This window comes from Sorghum bicolor, chromosome 5 (genome assembly GCF_000003195.3).
Source record: "Sorghum bicolor cultivar BTx623 chromosome 5, Sorghum_bicolor_NCBIv3, whole genome shotgun sequence".
Classification (NCBI taxonomy): domain Eukaryota; kingdom Viridiplantae; phylum Streptophyta; class Magnoliopsida; order Poales; family Poaceae; genus Sorghum; species Sorghum bicolor.
The window spans coordinates 70,793,017-70,818,376 of NC_012874.2; the positions used below are offsets into that span (position 1 = coordinate 70,793,017).

General features: G+C 47.7%; 2 protein-coding genes across 2 annotated transcripts; both read left to right on the top strand.

Moving 5' to 3' along the window:
- On the top strand, positions 311 to 888 carry LOC110435385. The gene is made up of 2 exons (XM_021460887.1): positions 311 to 418; positions 586 to 888. Exons 1-2 carry the CDS (start codon positions 313 to 315, stop codon positions 804 to 806), a joined length of 327 nt encoding a protein of 108 aa, XP_021316562.1. The 5' UTR covers positions 311 to 312; the 3' UTR covers positions 807 to 888.
- On the top strand, positions 12,574 to 13,205 carry LOC110435330. Its single transcript, XM_021460788.1, has 2 exons — positions 12,574 to 12,731; positions 12,862 to 13,205. The coding sequence occupies exons 1-2, from the start codon at positions 12,590 to 12,592 to the stop codon at positions 13,062 to 13,064; spliced, it is 345 nt and encodes a 114-aa protein (XP_021316463.1). The 5' UTR covers positions 12,574 to 12,589; the 3' UTR covers positions 13,065 to 13,205.

Consider the following 25,360-nt stretch of genomic DNA (forward strand, 5'->3'; position numbering starts at 1 on the left):
CACCTAGCTATCTACTCCCTCCGTCCCAAAAAGAGTATCGTTTTAGAATTTCAGACATCTTATTTGACCATTCGTCTTATTCAAATTTTTTACATAAATATTACATATTTCGTTAAGACTTATTTTATCATTAGAGATACTTTACCCATGATTAATTTATTTTATAATTTATATAAAAAAATTTTAATAAGACGAACAGGTAAACAAGATGTCTGAAAGTCAAAAACGTCACTCTTTTTGGGACGGAGGGAGTAGCTATATAAGCACCAGCCCGGTGCATATCGGGCAGGACTCAGCCGGAGTGCTATAGCTATGGCATTCTGGGACACAAAGCAGCAGGACGCACACTGGACGGCTGCTGTTGTGTTGGTTGCTGTCCTGGTCGTCGTGCCCTCTCTTCTCACGTCCACCTATGCAGGTACGAGCAAAATCATGCAAATATCCCTGCAGCAGTGCTGCTGCCTGCAACAACAACAGAATCTTAAAGATTAATTGTTAATTACTGGTAAGTTATAATATTAAACACTGACTGAATCGTGCTGAATGGTTGATTTGCATTGTTTGCATGTGTCTGTGTGTGTGCAGAGATAGGTAAAATGGAGTGCGTCCACGTGGATTATCTGTGCTTCTACCACCTGGACCAGTGTGATGCAATGTGCAAAGACAAGGCCAGCGCCGAGGGCAGTGAAAATTACAGGACAGGATGCGACGGTCCCGGTCCCGATCCACGGCATCAGTGCTGCTGCACCACGCTGCCACCAGGACCTCCTCCGCCGTTTTGGCCTCCGGGACTTCCACCGTACTAGTTATGTTTATGTTTGTATGTGCGTATGTATCCAATAATTAATAATAATATAACTAGTACACAAATAATTTTTATAATAGCTAGACGTCTCTTTTAGGAGTGGTTCACCTTAGCAAACCGTTTCTAGCTAGCCTTAGCCTTTGTGAATACCGAGATGGTTCTATTAAGGCCCAGTTTAGTTTCCCACCCAAAATGTTTTCATCCATCTCATCGAATCTTTGACATATGCATAGAACATTAAATATAGATAAAAAATAAACTAATTACACAGTTTGATTGAAAATCACGAGACGAATTTTCTAAACATAGTTAGTCCATGATTAGCCTTAAGTGCTACAGTAACCCACATGTGCTAATGTAATTTATTTTTTTATTAGTTTCTAAAAACCCCTCCCGACATCCTTCCGACACATCCGATATGACACCCAAAAAAATTTTATATTAAATCTATACAAGGCCTAAATAAACCAAAACTGGAAAGACACTATCAGACAGATGATTTATGATAATCGTGTTTGAAATATGATTTCTAGGAGGATGTTTCTTATGCCAACCGCCATTAAAAGGGCTGATTTTTTGGGATGGTTGCCATAGTCAGCCGTCTCTAGATAGTGATTTTCAAAGGCGATAACGTCATAAATTCATAACTCAAGTTAATCGTCCTTAAACTAACTGTGAAATAATTAAATAAATTCATAAATTTACAAATAAAGTCGAATGATGATAAAATTTATATGAATCTTATAGAGAATGATGAGGTGAACAACTTTATAATTGATAACTTTGTCGTTGGAGAATAAGATCTCAGATACAAATATTAAGTTATTAAATTTTGAAATCCAATGCCATGGCCACTGCCCTTTTAGCATCTATAAGCCCACCGGCCGCGACCAAGCTGGCTATGGCGTTGATGTACAAGGGCCTTATGGACGATAGATAGATCGGTAATACTACCCGAACGTCCGACCATCTGGACGCGTGTCAGGCAAGGATACGATACAGCAGCCACGCGTCCACCTCCACTTGTTTCTCACGTCCTTATCCCTTCGTCACTCGTTTCCTCCGAATATGCTCTGTAGCGCCACGAACTAGCGGTCGTGGTTCTCCCCGTCTTCTTCCCTTCCTCCACACACTTCGCCTCTTCCATGACCGGCGGCGGCGTCTTCCTCTCCTACTCTGGCGTCCTCCTCCCCCACCGTTGTGGCTTCTTCTCCCACATCAACATCTTCTTCCCCAACCTCAGTGTCCTACTCCACCACAGTGGCTCCTTCCCCACCATGACGGCTCCTTCTCCGACATCGACATCTCCTTCCCTAACCTTAGCGTCCTCCTCCCCCACCACGGCGGCTCCTTCCCCAATCTCGGCATCCTGCTCCCCACCCCGGTGGCGCTCCTCCCCACCTCGGCGGTGCCCCTCCCCGACATCGGTGTCCTCCCCAATAGGGAACTACTGACGCCCTCAGATCTGGCAGCCATGGAGGCTCTCTTCTTTCTCTCTCCTCCCCATATTGCAGTTGTATCTTTTCAGTTGTTTTAGAAGCTTTAGAGGTATGTTGCAGTAGAATCATATGGTTGTTGCACAAGTAGATCTAGGGATGTGTTTTCCCCATGTTGCAATTGTTTCAAAAGGTTTGTTGCAAGCACTGTTTTAAGATGTTTCACTTGTTTCTATATGATGTTGCAATCGTTCTGATCTGGATGTTTCATATGCTTCGGATAAATGTTGCAATAATACTTTCGAAATGTTTCGATTGCTTCAATCTCATGCTGTTGTTGCCAATGTTTGAGCGTTGTTTTCATATGCTTCACACTAGTGTTGCAATAATATATTCCAAATGTTTCAGCTCCTTCAACTTATTGTTGCAGCAGTTGTTCTCTGTTGTTGCAAGTGTGCTCTTTTGAGTTGTTTATGTTGTTCGGTCTGGGAGGGGCGAGCCAGGGCGGATGGGGGTGCGTGGCTCGTCGGGAGTCTAGCGGACAGAGGCGTTAGGGGGTCGGTGGATGATGCGATCAAAGGAGGTGCTGCTGCGTTGGGTCGTATTTTTTTGTGGTGGACGTGGCAGGCTGCGGGGCGAGTTGGGGGCGCGTGGCTCATAGAAGGCCCAGCGGACTGGGCTAGGGGCGCACTCAGGCCGTACGCATGGAGCAAACAAAAATGGACGTGGGGTGATGACTTGAGCAGAACCGCGTGGTCAGACACAACTGCCACGAGCGTCCGGACACTAGCGCTCGGATCTTACGTCCGGGCTCTAGCAGCCTAGCACTACCGTAGATAGATAGATCCCTCTGTCCCGAATTAACTGTTGTTGTTGATTTCCGTGCCAAAAGTTAGACTCGATTTATAAAAAATATATACAACATTTACATCTTCAAATGAATTTATTAATAAAAAACTATATTCAAATATCTATCTGATGATATTAATTATGTACTATAAATGTGAAAATCTTTTATATATATTTAGTCAAAATTGTTTCTCGACAAGTGAAAATGATAGATATTTAGTGACGGAGTGAGTAGATAGATAGATAGATAGATAGATAGAAATAGTGGCACAACTAAGATGTTTATTAATTGTTATTAAAAAAATGCTTATTAAGACAAAATTTTCTAATAATATATTCACTCCGTATTGGATTTAAAAATCGAATAGACAGCGACACGCTCTCTAAAACATAACTTTGACCTCTTATTTTTATAAAAAAATTAGAAAAAATGATATACGTATACTTTTATGCAAGTATCTTTTAAAGATAAATCTATTCATATAATTTTTATATTTACAAACTCAACAATTTAAAAGTTATTAATAATTTCTATTTCCAATGTTTAACGCAAACATTTTCCAAAACGACTTCTAAATCGGATACGGAGGGAATATATTATAGGTAGAAATAGGAGTATTAGATCCGATGTGACGAGGAATCTTAAAAAGTTTTTTGTTTTTGTGTGAACTAAACAAGGCCGTACTGCACTAGAGTAGTATAGTAGATCTGCTGCAACAATCTTCAGAGTTCGATTAGATCTGCTGTGCACGTACTCTTGTTCGTGGCGCCGGCTGTTGATTGCATTGCATGTGTGCAGAATTCAATCGATAAAGAGGAATGCACAGACATCTGTTAATTTGTGCGGAAGGTTGTTCAGGCGCTCGGCGACCTGACCAAGCTGAGCGCCATCGTCGGATTGGTCGGTTTCGCTGCCGGCCGGGCCTTTCTCTTTCTCCGTTCTCTAGACCGCTAGCTGGAGAGAGAGAGAGACACCGTGCTGTTGAACGACGCCAAGGGATTACCACGCCTTCAATAGCTCTCCTTTACTATTCCCTATCTCCATAAACTTGTCATATTACGGAAGATAGGCCAAATTCGATGCTTCCCCTTTACCATCTTTTTTACTGTGATCACCAATATATATAGAGTGGTACGTATAGGGTAACTACGAATTAATAAAAATAAGCACGCAACATGGTTTAGGCTAACTCTACCAGCTTATGGCTCAAGCCGATAGAGATGCTTAAGCCAACACTATCGGCATGTGGCTCGAGCCGACAGTGATGTTCAAGACATCACTGTTGGCTTGTGGCTCCAGCTAGCTGTGATGCCCAAGCCAACATTGCCGGTTTGTGACTTTAGCTGGCAGTGATGCTCAAGGCAACACTGGCTTGGCTTCGAACAGCAGTATTGCTCAAGACATCACTGCTGCTGAAGACATCATTGCTGGCTCGACATGCAAACCGGTAAAGATATGTGGTGATCGATAGAAGAAAAACAATAAACCAAGTATACATATAAATGTTGTTTGTTCTGGAGCGTATTTTACATGTCTTTTAATCCAAAGGCTATCATAAACAAGACATGAGAATCATTATAATCTAGGTAGTTAGATAAATATACAGGTGAGGGAGGATGCCATGATTTTTGAACAGGATCCGTGGCATATTTAATTATTTGCATCAAAAGGATATAAAAAGTTTGCTTTGAGGTATCAGAACTTAGTTGTAGCAACCGATTTTAACAACAAAACCAGATACACACCATATGTGAGCCCAGGAAGTCAAATCTCACATATAGCCACAAATAGGGGTAATATCAATAGACAATGCTTATATATAACGAACTTAGTATACAAGATATAACCTCAGACAGCAAACAGCGGAAAGACACTCCGTTCTTCAGGCGAAAGCTCCAAATCCACAGGGACAACTGACTGGTTGAGCACAAGCCTAAACTCTTCTCCAAACTTGCAAGCTGGTACCCATCCGGGATTTTTATCCAAATAAAATGTAAAGACAAGCGTAAGTACATCTCGTACTCAGCAAGAATAACATAGGGTTCATGAGGCTCAAAGGCTAGACACTGGTTTAACTGCATGTAGCTTTTAGTTGTCACGATTTTAGCATATGAGTAGCATCAAGTTGTCAAGTCCCAAAGTAAACTCATGATCAAGTAAAGTGAATAAAGAATATCATAAACAACATATTAACAATAATAACATTTAATGATTTTCCATTAGTGATCATTTATTCTGTATTGGTCCAAGGCCGCTCGTGACCGTGAGCACGGCTGATATATCAGTTTTACACTCTGCAGAGGTTGTACACTTTCACTGTGAGTCATGATTTACCCTTTTGCCCGAGGCCCGTCGACCTCTTAGCCCACTACCAAGGAAGACCGGCAGGGTTCATTATGAAGCCTTTCAAAGGTTCGTCTAACAAGTTAGGGCCGCTTGGTTTCGTTAGTCAGTCCGTGTGACTCACCCGCAGGAATCCACGGTCTGCTATCCCCCATTTGCGCCGCAAGGGTAACCACTAACAAGCTAGAAAAGGTCCTCATACTGAGCTAAAGCTAGAGCCATGTAGCCCTCACAGTTGTACTGTATGTCCCGGATGGTCAGATACAGATAAGTCCTTATGGAGAGAAACTAGAGCACCATAAAATAGCCCAATGCTCCAGCCCTCTTATCCAAAGTTGCTAAAAAGTCATCTTTTAATGTTTATTGCATAATTCTTTAGTCAAATTACAAGATCATGGTTTAGTGGAGCACTAGCATAAGCTACCCAATGCAAAACCATAGGTGACAAGGTATACGATCAATACTAGGAAATCCTTATCAAGGAGACACATGCAATATGAATTGTGTGATTAAAGTTATTAGGAAACAAGGATGATCCCATGCTATACTTGCCTTGAAACTCAGATCCTTCTTTTAGTTCCAAACCTTCCACAATCTGCTTCTCGATCACCACGTAAAAGCTCACCGACTAAACTTAGTCATCACATCAACAACATTCATCCAGAGGCAATCATACAAAGCAAACAAACCTATAATTAGAACAATACACCAACAGTAGAAAATAAAGATGAAAAGTTTATAAAATGAATCTACGTTGCACTATGATCACACAGTCGTAAAGATCACGAAAATCGGAGCTATAACGAAAAAGATATGAATTTTTTAAGATTTTCTTTAGAAAAGTAATTAATTAAATAGGGTCACGAAAATAAAAGGTTTCAAACTGAGTAAACAATTTTACTAACATGTAGAGCTCATGGTTATGAACCTAATGCAATTTGAATGGGTCAAAACGGAGTTAAAACAAAGAAGACATGACCTAAACAAACTAGTGTATTTTTCTTTGTATTTCTGGATTTATTTTTCTAAAGGGAAAACGGCGAGAATGCATATTTGACATCATGATGATGTAATGATGAAGTCATCAAGCTAATTAGAACAGTAATCGCTCAGCCAGCACCGGATTTACCGTCACTGTGTGGTTGGCTGGTTGCCATGGACGTGCTGCTCTTCATGCTAGCTCGGCAAGATTACATGTTGCACATGCATACACGATGATAATTAAAATAAATGAGTGTAGACTGCGGAGAACATAAAGTCCTGAGAAAAAGAAGAGAGGGTCGAGGCGTCCTCACCGGAGGTAGACGTGCACCAGATGAAACAATGGTGACCACCAAGGTTCTGTCGAGTGGCCGGTTGGACTCCACGCCGACAACAAACTCGATCTACGGCTAAGGAGATGAGAACGACAGCTTGATGACGGTGTTTCTTCTCAATGGTGTTTCTCAGATCTTGGCGTTGCTGATACACGGTTCACGATCGGCAACGAGTAGGAGATTGCATTGCCAAGGAGCAATGACAGGACGAAGCAACATGTTGGGGATTGACAGGGACATGGTAGGCGCGCGGCTTTGCTTGCCGAGAAGAGGACAGTATGGCATACCAAGAGGATAGCGACAGCAACATAGCATGACAGATTAACTTGGAAATTGGAGATTGATGACGCTAGCTAGCTACTAGGGCAGATGCACGATGGGGGTGCAAAACAATGCAGCGAACTCGCATATATATGATCGACTAGCTTAATATCAAGGATTCGGAAAAGATGAAATCGTTGAGGCTACTTGGTATTTATAGATGGGTATATATACAAGGCAAAGGTGGACACGAACTCCTTGGCGTGCACAGAGATTTGCCATGGTGATGATTTGCTCAAAGGGTTGTACAAATTTATAGTAAGAAAAACTACCCACCTCCACGTCAACTAGCGATATGGTACTAATTAATTTGCAACCTTCATCTTTACTAATAGGCCTAATTTAATTCTTAAAGCCCATTAGTAAATAAATATATGGTCTTTGGGATTTATTACGATTATTGTAAATGGGCTTTGACGTAAGAGATTTATTATTTTCAGAATTAATTTTTTTCATGGATAAAATAATTCTATAAAAGTCCAGAATTGGTAGTTAAGCCAAAAAAAAATACTCCGAAAGCTCTGAAAATTCGGGAAAAATTCTCAGAGATATTATAGAACATGGGGAACCCAAATAAAGTATTTGGAGATCATGATGAGATAATATGGAGCATCTAAAAATTAGATTATGCTCACAGAAGTGAGAACAAGTTCCATAAAAAGCTGGAAAATTTCCAAGAAGATCGCAGATAGTGTTTGATGAACGAGGAACTAAGTGATTTGGTTACAAAGGAATAATTTTAGGAAGCTCCTAATAAAAACTTGAGCTGAGAAATAAAAAAAATTGGTTGTAGAGAAAGACGTACCGATCAAGGAAGATCGTTCTACTAAACGCAAATTTAAAAGAAAAACTTTACTCACTCTACACACACAAATGAGCAACAAGCAAACATTACATCAATTCTTATACACTAGCATGTATGCACAACAATGTTGCTAAGTCCTATGATAAATTTTAATTTAATAAAAAAAATATTATTTTTCCTACATTTTCATGAACACAAAAATACATAATTAATTTTTTTAACTCTATTTCAAAAGGAGCAAATTTTAGGGTGTTACAATTCTACCCCCTTAAGATGAATCTCGTCCTCGAGATTCAGTTGGTGCTTACTCAAACCACTGCGGGTATGTTTTTCTTAGATCCTCTTCTCTTTCCCAAGTAGCCTCTTCTTCGGTAATACCGATTCCATTGAACTTTACACATCTTGACTACTCGAATTCTTGTAACCCTTTCTGCTATTTCCAAAATTTTTACCGGATATTCTTCATAAGTGAAATCCCCTTTAACAGTCAATTCTTCTAACAACGATATCTGCTCTTCTGGCACCCGCATGTACTTTTTAAGTTGAGACACATGGAAGACATCATACACTCCTCTTAAACTTTCAGTGTCATTTGAACTCCTCTAGCACACTCTTTATGCTCTGAGCATTCGCAATGGCTTTTTCTCCTTCAAGTGATAGCATTTTTTTTCTGGTCATACTCCTGATTCGCTCAAACCCATCGACAATGTGACCAGCTCAAATCCAACTTCCTAAAGATTTCCTTTAGATTCTTACATTCTACCTAAATATCACTTTTATATCCAAGAAGACAGTATCTCCATGCTCCACTATAGATACCTCCACATCATGTGTTAGGTGGTCCAACTTACTTAGTTGACATGCATAAGCCATGACATTTCTACATCTAATGTCTTGATGGGATAGAAGAACTCTATTTGTCAATCTTCCTAACACCTTTAATGAACTGCTGATAGAATAATTCCAGATCCATCTCTTGGTCATCTTATGTCAAGATTACAATGCCTCCAACAACCTATGATAGTATCTTGCCATTTCTAAGGAACTCTAAGTCTCATTCACTTCCTTTGGTGGTTTCCAACTCGTACATCCTTAACTTTCTTAAGTCCATAATTAAAGATGACACCTCCTAGATGAGAACTTCCATCAACTAGAACATACTGGTCATGCTCCCTTTAGTAATAAAGCCTTTTGAATCTTAGTAGAATCAATAGTAGATGTAGCATATTCACTTCCTAAGTTGTCAAGTGACCAATTTCACTAACTTAAGCTAGGATAGATGATTATAATCATGGGATATCTCCAGAGACAACTTCTCACTTCATGCTAAATTGAAAGGGCCTTAACCAATAATGTCAAGGTACTACCCCCCTTAAAATGAGATAGGTAGGGGAACAGTATGGACTAGCTCTTCATATACTATCTAGATGATTCACATCATATGGTCTTTTAAAATCACTGTACCAAGTCTCATGATCTAGAGTTGGTTTCATCACTACGTTCCAACTATTGGTACCTCTATCAGAGTTGGTATTTTTTTCAAAATTTTCTATCATATTGAATCTTACGACACATGCATGAAGCATTCAATATAGATAAAAAAATAATTACTTGCACAGTTTGCCCGTAATTTACGAGACAAATCTTTTGAACCTAGCTAGTTAGTCTATGATTAGACAATAATTACTAAATATAAACGAAAGTGTTACAGTACCAAAAAAAACTTTTCACTCGGAGAACTAAACAAGCCCTAGGGATTTTACTATTATTTGTCCGTGTGTAATGTCGAACTGAGCTGTGATTAATTGCAAATGCAGCGTACGAAGATAAGAAGTGCGTCGCCTCCAATCCCTGCAACATACTCGTGTGCAGCAACCATTGCAGAGCCGCGGGCCTCATCGTGCATAGTGGGAAATACACAGCAACATGCGAAGGGCGAAACGACAAGTGTTGCTGCGTCATCCACAGACCGACGAAATAGTTTGGACTTTTGTGGGTCGTGGACTGATCATGTATATGTTTCGACCCATTCGGCTGATGGTCCAATAAATTCAGTGCATGAGTACATGCAACCTACGACTCCATTCCAAGCCACCCCTACAAATTGTTACTCATTTCTCTCGTATTATCTTCATCCGATTTATAAATCAGTATTTGTGACTCTAAATGAATTCAATTGAAAAAATACAATGTTTCTCTATCTGAGGTCAATTGAGAATTTTAAATATCAAAAAACACGCACTTCACGACTATGGAGGATCGAACTCATGACCAGGGTCATTTACAAAATTTTAAATTTCAAAACATACTCGGTTCATGACCATAGAGGATCAAATCCTCAACCTCATGCCTCAAGTGTTATTCCTCTAACCACTCCACCCTAGACTAAGTTGCGTTTTTGAGGCATATTCATTCCCTCCGTATTATCCTTATCTAGTTTTGAAATAATTATTTGTGATCCCAATCAACTTTAAATGAAAATATTTTCAACTAGAAAGTTCTAGTTATCATAAAGATCTACAACTCTAATTTTGGTCATTTCTTCATTCGAGGTCGTTTGAAAATTCTGAATTTGAAATGCGAGAAATTAAACGTAATTTTCCTTGAAAGGATGATTTCCAATGAAAAAGTTGTCAATTATAAAGTTATATGAGCCTTCAAGATCTATAGCATTCATTTTGGTTGTCTCTCTATCTGAGAAACTTTCAAAAATTCAATTTTACTATGTTAAAATAAGAGCCAGATAGATCTAGAACCGTCTATTTTAGAGGCACTTAAGAATAGCAGCCACATCTACAAAATGCATTGCTAGAGGCAGCTTGGTTCGGACCAATTTGTTGAGGTAGCTATAGATGGAGCCACCTCTATTCAAAAAATAAGGTGTTGCTAAAAATCATATTTGTAGTAGTGGGAAGAGGATGACCACAAAGATCTTTTGTGTAATTTTATTTATTTATTAGTAAAAATTTAGTGCAGTTAATCATCCTTTGTCATGGTTTACCTAAATCATATATGAGACACTCTTTGTTTTTCTTTCCAGAAAATGATAGTGCAACTCTTTGATTCCTATCCAACAAACGCATTGTTCGCATGTAAACCACCATCACTACTATAGAAAAGACTTAATTGGATTTGTCTTATTTTTGTTCAACAATTATATCAAAGAAAATTCCAAGACTATAGTTAGTGCTAGGTGTAATATGCATGAATCCTATATGGTGTAACTTATGGTTTGGTGAGTATTAAGTGCATGATTGCCGGCATGTGTTAGAGGTTCATGATGACTATTATGTACTTGTGCATTGTGATGTTTTAGTGGTTTGTGTTACTAGTAGCCGACAATTGATTAGTTAGTTTCATAAGATGTTATGATGACCACTATCTCTTCACGCGCCTAGCTCATCTTTGTTTGGTTGTTGCATAAAAGGGGGCATGGTTCTCTTGTTTGCGTGAGAGAATTTGTAGCCAAGAACACCATCATGTTGTTGTTGTGTTCCTCTCTGCCACTCCTATCATAAGTATAGATGCTTGGGTGAAGACCGGCAATCAGGTTTTTGGGGAGCGTCTCACTACCTCGCAAAATTTTTCCATGATAGAGGAACCGTTAGGAAAGGTAGCTGAAACCATTAGGAAAGACGTTCCGTGACTATTACCATCAAGGATAACCATTTTATGAAAAATTGTTCAGGGAAAGTCCACCTTAACAAAAAACCATCAATGAATGATTCGTGACAAGAGCGTCAAGAGAGAGTTTTCCCCCAAAGTTTTCACTATTTTGTTAGCATAGAGTTCCCTGACATAGGACTACCAAGAGAAGTTGAAATTGTCCCTTTCAGTTATAATACCATAAGTAAAGGTTCATACTTTCCTTGTTGGTTATAGTTCTGTCAAGGGAAGGTTCAAGCTTTCCGTGTCAAGCAATCAGCATCGGGAAAACCTTATTTTTAATATCCATAAAAGCTCATTGCTCTATGCAAAAAAAAATGATTAGCTACTTACTTAGATAGATAGATAGATAGATAAATATATCTTTATCTAAAAAAATAGATAGATTAGATAGATAGATAGATAGATAGATAGATAGATAGATAGATAGATAGATAGATAGATAGATAGATAGATAGATAGATAGATAGATAGATAGATAGATAGATAGATAGACAGACAGACAGACAGATAGATAGGTAGGTAGGTAGGTAGGTAGGTAGATAGATAGATGGATAGATAGATAGAGTTCTGAATTTTTTTGGTTTTGTGTACTGTAGTATTTTGTTTTTATTTGATAAATATTGTCCAATCATGGACTAACTAGACCAAAAGATTCATCTCGTGATTTACAGATAAATTGTGCAATTAGTTTTTGTTTTGTCTATATTTAATGTTTTATGCATGTGCCACAAGATTCGATGTGACGGGGAATCTTGAAAATTTTTTTGTTTTTGGGGTGAACTAAATAAGGTCATAGATAGATAGATAGATAGATAGATAGATAGATAGATAGATAGATAGATAGAAAGAAACAGATGTAGCAGATAGATAGAAAGAGATGTAGGTGAAAGAAACAAAGAGATGCAGTAGATGATGCGGCGGTGTATGAACTGGATATACCATATATATTATGTATCATTATTATTTAGTTGAATGGAATATAGATTGAACTATTAAATGTCGTCTGATTTTTCGGCAGTGCTCCTATATATACATGTAAGCAAAATGGAGGGGCACTACTGGTACTCTTACTCTCTTAGCTATATGGCACTCAGCAACACACCAAGTAGCAGCATGCACTCGATGGCTACTGCTGTGTTGGTTGCTCTGCTGGTAGCGTCCGCTCTTGTCTCGTCCACCTATGCTGGTATGACCAATTTATATTACATAGTTATTTTCAAGAGGATATATATGTATATACATTGATGGAGTGTGTGTAACCGTATTTATGCGAGCCTAATACTGACGAACAATATGACTGACTGAGTTTTGTGCAGAGTTCGGAAAAATGGAGTGCATCGGTGTAAATTATAACTGCAACCAATTTCCAGGATCCCGAAAGTGTGGAGATTCGTGCAGAGACAAGGCCCGCTCCCAGGGCAGTAGCAGTTACAGCTCAAAATGCCAACCTGCAGTTGCGCCGTTCCAGTGTTGCTGCACCGTCAAGGATCCACACCACCCGTGGCCTCCAAGCTCCTAAATAAATATATATATATATTGGAATATATATATGTAGCGTCCTTTTGGCCGCCGAGATATGCTGGATCAGCCTACCTTATATCTAATACAGTACCTAATATATATAAATAAAAATATATAAAGAGAGTGGCAGTTCTTGAGACATTTCGTTCTTTACTAATTAATATTACTAGCAAATGTGACTGCACTATTCAACCTAACACGCACTAGGTAGAAAAGGCACAACACAGACGCGCCTTAGTGTTATCACAGACGCGCTAGGAAACGTCTGTAGTAAAGAGTCTGTGATAAGTACATATCACAGACGCGTCTAAGCGCGTCTGTAACAAGTTTCTACGACCGACGCGTATTAATGAAAACGCGTCTGTGGTATTTACTTGATATCACAAATACGTTTAAGTGCGTCCGTAATAAGTTTCTACTACCGACGCGTATTAATGAAAACACGTCTGTGGTATTGAACTCAAACAAATGATAAACACAAGAGTATTGAACTCAAACAAATGATAAACACGAGTTGTTCCAACTCATATGGGTCATGAACATAGGTTCGGGGATTTGCCTTCTTAATGGATTACCCACAATAGGTCGAGTTTTTCTTTAATCTAGCTTTGTACTAATAGAGAATTCTAGAGCCTCTAATACCTTAACTTTCAGTACACCTTTATTTCTGTAAAATAGTAAAAAGTTATTTTAATTCATGTGTAAAGAAATCTTAACTTTTGGTCGGACAAAAAATAACTTTTTACAACATTATCTATAAAACACAAGAACGTTCTTTATTATCTCTGATAAGCCACGAAATCTTAACATAAATCAGATTGTCGTGTTTTCCCCACGGGGGGTCACACCAACGAGTAAATTTGTATGCGTACTCCCTTTCTCAGATGGTGATGCAAGAAGACACAGAGATTTATCCTGGTTCGGGCAAGAGAAGGCCCTACGTCCAGCGGGGGGGAGAGAGTTTGTATTATCTTGCACCGAAGTGCTTGTACAGGGGCGGATACAAGCGTGGTATGGTGTGTGTGTGTGTGCTACTGCGTATGAGCGTGGTCTCGTGTCGTGATCTCCCGGTTCTATTCCTGAGTCTCTCCTTTTATAGCTCCAAGGAGAGACCTAGGGTACATGCGTAGATGTTAGAGTAGGGGTCGATAGCCGCATGGAGCGCTGACCTACTCGAGGCTTCCGTACGACATGGCCTCGAGCCGTCCCATCTTGATAGCCCGGTGATGATTACGCATGCTCCTGCGTTCTGCCCTGCACGCCGCCTCGCGCTGGTTCTGAGGTCGCACGCTTGTACGGTATGGCGGCAGATCCGGCGGGGTAGTTGTGGTGTTGTCAGTCGACGCCCAACACGTCCCTAGGAAGGGTCCCTGTTCGGTCGAGGGTCGGACGCCGTGTAATGTGCTGATATCTGGAGCGCTGACCTTGGAGGTCTCGAGGGGGTCCCGTTTAGACGTTTCATCCTTGTTTCCCGCGTCCTGACACGCCCTGGGTCGTTCGGTGGGAAGGCTGCAAAAAGAACGATGGGACAGAAGCCTGTTCCCTATCACGCCTCTCGTGACCCGTGTGTTAGGTGGGGAAGCGTCAGGTGCATTAAATGCCCTGGCTCTCGTGCGCGCGTCAGGCGGCGGACAGTGTCCTTGCTCTCGACGCCTCTCGGTTCGCTCGAGCCCGCTTCCGTATTCGACGGCTGTTGTCGCTCGACCCCTGATCGATTCGCTCGACGCTATTTCCGTCTTCGAGGCTGCGGCCGTCGATGGCCGCGCGTGTGTGCGGACGGAGCATCGAATCGAGGAGCTAGTTTTATGTACGGATGGTCTCGTTATACGCATTGGTGAGGGTACCCCTTGTTGATACCCTCGACAGTAGCCCCCGAGTCTTCATTCGAGCGCTGGCGCTCGAGTGGAGACTTTTGCTTTTATGGTCGAGCTTCCGCGGGGGCGCGCGAGCGACCCCGTGGGGGTAGCCCCCGAGCCCTCGAGGGAGTATTTAACTCCTTCGAGGGTTATTTTGCCAAATTTGCAGAAACGCTGTCAACACCCATGGTGGAAGGTTCTGTTCGGCTTTGCCTTGCGTGAGGTTTCGACGTACTCTCGATAGAGCGAGCGTCTTCCACCCCAGATTGAGTTCCTAGCGGGTAGTCCAAGTGAGAACCTGTGCCCCTTTCGAGAGGGTCAGCTGTAGCCCGGAGGCGTCCTCATATAGCAGGGTCGGCGTAGTCGGGGATACCGGTCTCATTCGATAGAGTCCAGCGGCTCGATGCCTCCCTTCGGGGGGATTCCTCTCGACTGTCTCGACCCTACCTTGGACATCGCCAGCGAGCCCTCGAGGCGGGCCTCGATTTTCGACCGCTCGCTGGGGATCCCTGACTCTTGATGCTCGAGATCGGCTGTCGAACCCTTTCGACGGGCCAGCCATCGACCTCTCGAGACTATCGTGGGCGCATACCTTGGCTTACGAAGTAAGGAAGCTGCCGTGCCGGTTTGTCTTTCTGCCCGTTGGGCGCACCTTTTGAGGTAAGTGATGTTGCGACACTATATCGGCGTGGAATTCGGAGCGCCCGGCCTGTGAAGGGGGAAAGACTGTTAGGTTGCGCATTTATGGGGGGACGTTACCTTATTTCTCGGATCTGTCCGTTGGCGGATCTTGGCTTATAAATATGCCGCGGCACCGCCGCCGTTCTTTCTTCCGCCTCCCATCTTCGCTCTCGCCTTAGCCTTCTTGCCGCCCTAGCTCTCTCGCCGTCTCACGCGCACACGCCCCCTCGAGCAGTAGCGGATCCACCGTCCCTTCGGCCGAGATGCCTGTAAGACTCGTCGCCGCCGACGACTGGCGCCCGTCGTCGATGACGGAACGCCGGTTGTTAGAGCTTGAGAAAGAGGGACTGTTGCGCCGCCGTACCTCGCTATCGTCGCCAGAGTGGATCGCGCCGCCGGCGAGTCACAGGGAGCCCCAGCCGCCCGAGGGCTACGTGGTGTCGTTCGCCAAGTTCCACCGCCACGGCCTGGGCGCGCCCCCGAGCCGCTTCATGCGGGCCCTCTGCTTCCACTATGGGGTGGAGCTCCAGCACTTCTCCCCGAACGCCATCACCGTCGCGGCGATCTTCGCTGCGGTATGTGAGGGCTATCTGGGGATGATGCCCCACTGGGATCTGTGGATCCACCTCTACAGGGGCGAGCTTTTCAACGCCCCCACCGGAACCACCGGCGTGAGGAAGCATGTGCGGGCCGGGTGCCTCAACCTGGTGTTGAAGACGAAGAAGACAGAAAGGCCGCGCGAGTACATCCCTGTGGGGCTGTCGTCGAACCACGCCGGGTGGGACTCCCAGTGGTTCTACCTGCGGAACGACGACGGTCTCTTCCCCGCCTACACGGGCCATCTGATCACGGAGCGCCCGGACAACTGGACGTACGGCGTCGTCCAGGAGCACCAGTCGCGGCTCGACCCCCTCCTGGATGCCATGAAGAAGCTGCGTCTGGAAGGTCTGTCCGCCGCTCTCGTCCTCTCGGCCGTCCATCGTCGAAGGGTCCTTCCCTTGATGTCCCGACCGTTGAGGATGGACGAGATGGGGCCGGGCGTTTCGTCCCGGGATCTCGAGACTTGCCGGATGTCCAATGTGGCTCTGGCGGACGACGAGGTCGCTGCCCGGGTCAGGGCGGCCATTGCTGGCGACTTTAAGTCGGAGCATGTCAACGGCTTCCCTATGAGGCCCGACGAGGGCTCGGTCGATCTGGTATGTTTCTTCCTCATGGGTAGCCTTGACTCTGGGTTCCTCTTCCACCCCCTTTTTCTAAGTCTACTTTTTATGGTGGCAGGGGCGGATCGACGTTCGATCCTCGAGGCCCCCGGTGAGGGAGGACAAAGTCGACCGCGACGCGCGGCGCCGGTCCACTGAGAAGTCGAAGTCCGTCAAGGACTCTAAAAACAAGGGGGAGAAGAAGAAAAACCTCGACCGGTAAGCCTTAGAGGCGCGCCGGTCCAAATCCAGGCAGAGGGGAGAGCCTGAGGAAGAGTCCCCCAGCGAGCAAGATGACGATGATGACGAGGACAGTGAGGACTCCGAGGGGATGGCGTCTCGTCCTTACCGGATCCTCAGGGGTCCACCTCAAGGCGACGTCGACGCTCCTCGGGCGGAAGCTCCGACGGGGGGCCCAGGCGGATCCCACCGTCCTCGCGCCGATACCCCTCCCGCGCCCAAGGTCAGCCAAGTCGCGCCGCGCCCTCCACCGGCGCTCAGGGAGAGCGGTCATGCCGGGCCCCAAGCAACGGGGCCACTGACCCGCGGTCGCGCAGCGGCCTCCGAGAAAGGAGAGGTCGGCCGCAGGAGTGTCAGTCCCGGCGTCCGCCAGGCGGGAACTGACGCACCTAGGCCAGCGCCTGCCCTCGAGGGGCCTGGAGCCCTGACGCGGGGAGGCTCGAGGCCCGCCGGTCGGGGCGGAGGGAGGCGAGCTGTTCTCCCTGTGGGGTAAGGCTTCTCGATGCCGTGGCTTTTGTCTTTCTACTCCCCTGCGTTTCCTCATATGCCGTTCTTTTCTCAGGCTAAAGCGGGCCCTCGAGCAGGCCCAGCCATCCATGGCGAAGAGGCTCAAAACGGGAGCCGTCTCCAAGGAACCAGGTTTGTAGTTTATTTCTGGGCCTTGCGATGTTCTTGTGTCGGTTATTATAACGTCTGACCCTTACCCTTTGTTTTGTAGGCTCCTCCAGTTCCCAACCTTCAGCCGGCGTCGAGAGGGCTCCGTCTCGTCTCGCGCCTATTCCGTCGCCACCGATTTGTGATGAGGCGCCCCGGACGCAAGCGTCAGAGGGAGCCCCCGAGTCCCCTCGATTGGGGGTCGAGGGGGAACCCATCACCATCAACGATACGTCTGATGGTAACGAAGCGTCTGGGGGTGTCCGCCCTATGGAGGAGGAAACGTCGACCCCTCACGTCGCAGGGTCGACTCCCTGGCCCGCCGGCCTCCGTACCCTCGAGGAGCAGAGGAAGAAGAGGGAGGAGGATGAACAGCGGGAGCGCGAGGCGGCGCGGCAGCCGCAGGAGCATGAGGCGCAACAACAGCAACAGCAGCAGCAGCAGGAGCAGCAGCAGGAGCGCCAAGGGGAGGGACTGCTCGAACCCCCGCCCCAAGGTCCGGCTCAGCCGGCGCCGCCGGAGCCGCAAGAGCCCGGTGAGCAAGAAGAGGATCTGCCGGTGTACGGCCCCCCGACCCCAGCATGGCTCCTCCCGGGGGCACCTGCCGCGATCCGGGCAGAGCCGGGGCGAGCGGATGGAGTGGTGGCGCTCGCCTGCATGATGCGCACCCCCACCGACCCTGAGTCCGAGATCAAGCGGACGATCTATGGCATGGACGGGATCGCCCCAGGGTTCCTCCGGGAGCGTCGGGCATGGGAGGAACGCTTTCCCTCCGAGGAGGATGAAATCGGGACGTCGGGGACCAAGGACGGTACTTGGAAGATGGTGGACGACGACGGGCGGTTCCCATGCCTCGTCGACCTGTTCCTGCGCCATGGGGGCTCCCTCGAGACCGCCGAGGACCTCATCCGCGGCGTCAAGGCACGGGCCGACCGGGAGATGGAGCACTGGTGCCCTGATCGGATCCGCATCCGGGCCTCCCATGATCCGTCCGAGCCGAACATCTTCCTGGACGACCGGAAAGAGGCGGAAAAGTGGGAACACGTCGAGGAGCTCCGCCTTTGGATGAAGCATGTGGTGGGGCTCCTCGCAGACGTTATCAACAACGGGCTCGGGCCGGCTTATTTCGTAAGTTTCTGTCGATCTTTAATCTTTATGAAAACCTTCCAGTTTTGTGCTCTAACCGTTCGATCCTTGGTTCGCAGGATATGAAAGAGACCTCCCGCATCAAGTCTAGTTTCATACACGCCACGAGAGGCGGCTGGGAGCAGCTCCCCCTCCTCAAGGATCAACTCCTCGAGTCGCAGGAAAAGCTCCTTCAAGCTTATAAGGATCTCATAGCGCTCGGGGAGGAGAAGAAGGCGAGGGAGGCTGCCTTGGCCGAGGCTCGAGAGGCCTCAAAGAAAGCGGAGGAGGAGACGATGCTGCTGCGGGAGCGGGCTCTTACGGTCGAAGAGGCCGCGTCCAAAGCCCGGGAGGAGGCCCTGTCCTACAAGAGCGTTATCGTAGATCTGGACAAGGAGAAGGGCCTTCTTAAAACTGACCTGGACTCCCTTCGAGAGTCCTTCCAAAGGATGAAGGTGGAGCACGTGAACGGCGAGATCGCCAGGAGCGCCGCGGAGGAATCCAAGAAGAAGGCCCTCGAAGATCTCGAGGCGGAGCGGGCTCAATCCCGCAGGCTCTCTGACGACGTTGAACGTCTGAAGGGTGAGCTGCTGGAGAAGAGCGGGGCCATTGTTCAGGCTGGCAAGGTGATCGAGGATCTCCGCGTTGCCAACACCGAGCTGGCACGCTCCAACAAAGAGATCGAGAGGGCCAACACCAGGCTGGTCGGCGAAAACACGGCTCTAGAGGAGACCGTACACGGTACGTTTCCTCTATCAGATTTCTTTTTTCGAGGTGTGCTTGGTTTTTCCTAAGGTCTCTTATATTGGCCTTTACAGGGCTCAAGGACGAACTCCTGGCTGCCCAAGCCGAGGCTCGCAACGCCAAGGCTCAGCTCGAGGTGGAGGTCGCTTTGAACCGTCGAGTGCGGACGGCAATAAGCGACCTCTCGACCTCCTGGGAGGTCGAGCCTATGGATGAGTCGAGGGAGGGTGCTCGAGGCGACGCGCTGGTCGACCAGCTGTGCTACATAGGTGCGACGCTGCGAGATCGGGTGCGGGATGCCCTCCACATCGGGGTGAAGCGGGCGATGGCAGTTGTCTGCTCGGGCTTCTCCTACGACATGGAGGTGGTGTCCCACGGCTTCGTCACCGACATTTCCAAGACCGACGCGGAGAACGAGGAGAGGCTCCACGCCTTGATCGACGACGCGGAGGCTCCTAGGGAAAGGTTGGCTAAGCTTTTTGAGCCTGAGGTGCTCCCTCCCGAGACTAGCTCAGGCGGAGGCGAGGGCGGTGAGGATCGTGCCGCGGACTGAGGCCTGTGAGCCTGCTCAGGGCGCCTGGGGCCCCTTGTATGATACTTTGTTAATTCTGTTGTTAAGTGATACAGTGTCTTTTTGTAATTGTTAAATGCTTATTTGTCTTTCCGCTCGAGGTCCTTTTATTTCTCTTTGTTCCTACGTTCGTATCCCTCGCTCGATCTTTCGTAGAAAACCACCTCGACCACCTCAATGGTGGGGAAGTGAGTAGAATTTCCGTAGCCCGGGGGCGTAGGAGTTCTCTAGCTCGTTATCCCCCGGCCTTTGAGGGGTTCGAGGCGCCTTAGATACTCGAACCGTGCGAGGTTTACTAAGTAAGAAAAGGGAACTTCTTGTCTTTTTTGATGCTTGGGGGGGTCGTCCCCCTGGTAGCCCCCGAGGGGGTGTTGGCTATGATGGGTCATAGGCGATGCCCCCTTCTAACGTCGGGATCATGACTTGTAAACCTTTCGGTGCAAAAAGAAGTTGCTCGAGGGAAAGACTTTACTTATTCATTCATTCGTTTTCAAAGTCTTGGTACAAAATGTACGTAGGAACATAAGTTTAGAACTTCTAGGGGTAGAATCGACGTAGCTGTTCGATGTTCCATGCGTTGGTGAGGACTGCCCCTTCTCGTCCGCCAACTTGTACGTTCCCGGCTTCAGGACCTCGGCCACCACATATGGGCCTTCCCAAGGTGGAGTCAGCTTGTGGCGTCCTTGATTGCTTTGCCAGCGTCGTAGGACAAGGTCGCCCACGTTGAGGTCCCTCTTGCGCACGTGCTTGTCGTGGTAGAGTCGAAGTTTCTGCTGATATCTGGCGGAGTTGAGGAGGGCCATGTCTCGAGCCTCCTCGAGTTGGTCGACCGCGTTTTCTTGAGCTTCCTTATTGGACTGCTCATTGTATGCCTTGAGTCGAGGTGATCCATACTTGAGGTATGCGGGGAGGACAGCCTCGGAGCCGTAGACCATGAAGAATGGGGTGTACTTTGTGGCCCTGCTTGGTGTTGTCCTCAGACTCCATAGGACCAAGGAAAGCTCCTCCACCCATTTCTTGCCGAATTTCTTCAAACGATTGTAGATCCTTGGTTTGAGTCCTTGCAAAATCATGCCGTTGGCACGCTCGACCTGGCCGTTAGTTCGAGGGTGGGCTACCGCAGACCAGTTCACACGGATGTGATGCTGATCGCAGAAGTCCAAGAACTTTTTGCCGGTGAACTGAGTGTCGTTGTCGGTGATGATGACGTTCGGAATCCCAAACCGATGAATGATGTCGGTGAAGAAAAGGACGGCCTGCTCGGAGCGGATGTTGGTGATGGGCCGAGCCTCGATCCATTTGGAGAATTTGTCGATGGCCACCAGCAAGTGGGTGTACCCTCCTTTTGCCTTTTGCAGGGGCCCCACTAAGTCGAGCCCCCATACCGCAAACGGACACGTGATGGGGATCATCTGAAGAGCGTGGGCGGGCAGATGTGTTTGTTTGGCGTAGAACTGGCATCCATGACATGAGCGTACGAGCTCGATGGCATCTGCTACGGCCGTTGGCCAGTAAAAACCTTGTCGGAAAGCGTTCCCAATGAGGGTACGTGGGGCAGCATGGTGGCCACAAGCCCCCGAGTGTAGGTCTTCGAGTAGTTTCCGGCCTTCTTCCACAGTGATGCAACGCTGCAAGACCCCCGTCGGGCTTCGTCGGTATAGCTCATTGCTTTCGCCGTAAATCACATATGACTTGGCTCGTCGAGCGATACGGCGGGCCTCGGATCGGTCTTCTGGCAGCCCGCAGCGGATTAGGCAGTCGAGGAATGGTGTGCGCCAGTCGAACGGTCGACCGGATCGCTGTTCCACCTCCATCACTTCTGCTGAGATCAGCAGCGTGTCGACGTTGTCGGTTGGCTGGGCGGGAGTAGCGTCGACGCCAGCCCCCGAGCCCAAGTCGACGGACGGCTCGTGGAGATCTCTTGAGAGCGCGTCAGGTGGTACCGTGCCTCGGGTCGACGCGATTTTGGCGAGTTCGTCAGCTGCTTCGTTGTAGCGTCGGGCGATGTGCACGAGCTCGAGGCCATGGAACTTGTCCTCGAGTCGACATACTTCTTTACAGTACGCCTCCATTTTCGGGTCGTGGCAGCTCGAGGTTTTCATTACTTGGTCGATGACGAGTTGGGAGTCACCTCGGACGTCGAGGCGTCGGACTCCTAGCTCGATGGCGATCTTGAGACCGTTGACGAGGGCCTCGTATTCCGCGACGTTGTTGGATGCGTCAAAGTGAATCCTGATGACATATCTCATATGGACGCCCAAGGGCGAGACGAACAACAGACCAGCCCCGGCCCCCGTTTTCATGAGTGACCCGTCGAAATACATCGTCCACAGTTCCGCCTGGACCTGGGTCGGGGGGAGCTGGGAGTCTGTCCATTCCACGATGAAGTCCACCAGGGCTTGCGATTTGATGGCCTTGCGAGGCGCGTAAGTGAGAGTCTCACTCATGAGTTCGACTGACCACTTAGCTATTCTTCCCATGGCCTCCTTGCTCCGGATTATCTCGCCCAAAGGGAAAGACGAGACCACCGTGATGGGGTGGCCGAGAAAGTAATGCTGCAGCTTGCGACGGGCAAGTATTACGGCATAGATCAGCTTCTGGATTTGGGGGTAACGCGCCTTGGTCTCCGAAAGCACCTCACTGACGAAATAGACTGGCCTTTGGACCGGCAGCGCATGACCCTCCTCTTGTCTTTCAACCACCACTGCCGCACTGACGACCTGGGTCGTCGATGCGACGTAGAGGAGTAGCGGCTCTGCAGGTTGAGGTGGAACCAGGACTGGTGCCGAGGTCAGCGTCTTCTTCAGTCTTTCGAGCGCTTCCTCGGCCTCGAGGGTCCAAGAAAAGCGCTCGACCTTTTTCAGGAGTCGATACAATGGTAACGCCTTTTCTCCTAGTCTCGAGATGAAACGGCTCAGAGCCGCCAGGCATCCCGTGACTCTCTGTACACCCTTGATGTCTCGGATCGGCCCCATTCTTGTGATGGCCGAGACTTTCTCGGGGTTGGCCTCGATGCCGCGCTGCGAAACGATGTATCCTAGGAGCATGCCTCGAGGCACACCGAAAACGCATTTCTCGGGATTGAGCTTGATCTGGTTGGCGCGTAAGCAGCTAAAAGCGATCTCGAGGTCCTGGATCAGGTCCCCTCGCCGTTTTAACTTGACGACAATGTCGTCGACGTAGGCCTCGACCGTTGACCCTATGTGTTCGCCAAATACGTGGAGCATGCAACGTTGGTACGTGGCTCCCGCGTTTCGAAGCCCAAATGGCATGGTCACGTAGCAATACATCCCAAAAGGTGTGATGAAAGAGGTCGCGAGCTGGTCGGACTCCTTCATTTTTATTTGGTGGTAACCAGAATACGCATCAAGGAAAGAAAGGGTTTCACATCCCGCGGTAGAATCGACAATCTGATCAATACGTGGCAATGGAAAGGGAACTTTTGGACATGCTTTATTTAGACTAGTATAATCGACACACATCCTCATTTTCCCATTCTTTTTCTTAACTAATACAGGGTTTGCTAACCAGTCGGGATGATGAACCTCCTTGATGAATCCGGCCGTCAAAAGCTTGTGGACTTCCTCGCTAATGATCTTGCGCTTCTCCTTGTCGAATCGGCGCAACCGCTGCTTCACTGGCTTGGAACCGGCTCGAATCTCCAAGGAGTGCTCGGCGACTTCCCTCGGTATGCCTGGTATGTCCGAGGGACTCCATGCAAACATGTCGGCGTTTGCACGGAGAAAGTCGACGAGCACAGCTTCCTATTTAGGGTCGAGATCGGCGCTGATCGTCAGCACCTTGCCGTCGGAGTTGTTGGGGTCGAGTGGGATCTTCTTGGTTCCTTCTGCCGCCTCGAAGCTGCCCGCGTGGCGCTTGGGCTCTGGAGCCTCGGCGGCCAGGGCCTCGAGCTTCGCGACGAGCTCGGTGGAGTTTTCGACCGCCTCCCCATATTCGACGCACTCGACGTCGCACTCGTACGCATGCTCGAAAGAGGAGCTGACGGTGATGACGCCTTTGGGACCTAGCATCTTCAGCTTCAAGTAGGTGTAGTTGGGTATAGCCATGAACTTGGCGTAGCCCGGGCGTCTGATGATGGCGTGGTACGTGCCTCGGAATCCAACTACTTCAAAGGTGAGGGTCTCCTTCCTGAAGTTGGCCGCTGTGCCAAAGCAGACCGGTAAGTCGATTCGACCTACTGGCAGCGCCTTTTTTCCTGGTACGACGCCATGAAAACCGCCGGCGCTTGGTTGGAGCTTTCCTCTATCTATGCCGAGGAGGTCGAGGGTCTCCAGGTAGATGATGTTGAGGCTGCTGCCACCATCCATCAGCACCTTTGAGAGCCTGGTGTTGACGATGATAGGGTCGACGACGAGCGGGTAGACGCCTGGGGCGACTACCTTGTCGGGATGGTCCTCTCGATCGAAAGTGATGGGAGTGCTCGACCAGCTAAGGTACTGGGGCACCGCCATTCTTGCCGCGAAGACCTCACGACGTTCCCTTTTGCGCTGCCTCATGGTTAACTGAGTGGAGGGCCCACCATAGATCATGTAGCAGTCGTGGACGGCGGGGAAGCCGTCGTCGTTCTTGTCGCCCTCTTTGTCACCGCCCTTGTCCTTCTTCGAGTCGTCACGCTCATCCCTTTTGAGCCCTAGACTGTCGAAATGCCTTTTCAGCATTCGACAGTCCTTGAGCTTGTGGTTGGCGCCTCCCTTATGGTAAGGGCACGGTTCTTCGAGCATCTTGTCAAAGATACCTCCGTCTGGGGGCCTCTAGGCTTCTTCCGCTCCATGGCGGCGACGAGATCGTCGTCGAAGTTCTCCTGCCTGTACTGCCGCACTTTCTGCTTCTTCTTGTTCTTTTTGAGCCCTCGACTGGGGGTTCCATCTTCATCGACAGGCCGCTTGCCTTTCCCCCCTTCGCAGCTGAAGAAGGCGCCGACTGCCTCCTCTCCTGCCGCGTAGTTTGCTACTAAGTCCATCAGCTCATCGACGGTCTGAGGGCGATTTCGGCCCAGTTCCCGCACTAAGTCTCGACTGGTGGTACCAGAGACAAAAGCCAGGATGACGTCATGGTCAGGGATGTGCGGAAGCTCAGTGCGCTGCTTCGAGAAGCGTCGAGCATACTCTCGAAGAGTTTCTCCTGACTTCTGCTTACATTTGCTAAGGTCCCACGAGTTCCCGGGCTGTATGTAGGTCCCTTTGAAATTACCCTCGAAAACTTT

Bases quoted from the DNA above. Each gene is read 5' to 3' on its own strand.
- LOC110435330 (XM_021460788.1), top strand. From the start codon at position 12,590: ATGGAGGGGCACTACTGGTACTCTTACTCTCTTAGCTATATGGCACTC. The intron at 12,732-12,861 runs GTATGACCAATT...AGTTTTGTGCAG, and splicing joins TGTCTCGTCCACCTATGCTG to AGTTCGGAAAAATGGAGTGC.
- LOC110435385 (XM_021460887.1), top strand. From the start codon at position 313: ATGGCATTCTGGGACACAAAGCAGCAGGACGCACACTGGACGGCTGCT. The intron at 419-585 runs GTACGAGCAAAA...GTGTGTGTGCAG, and splicing joins TCTCACGTCCACCTATGCAG to AGATAGGTAAAATGGAGTGC.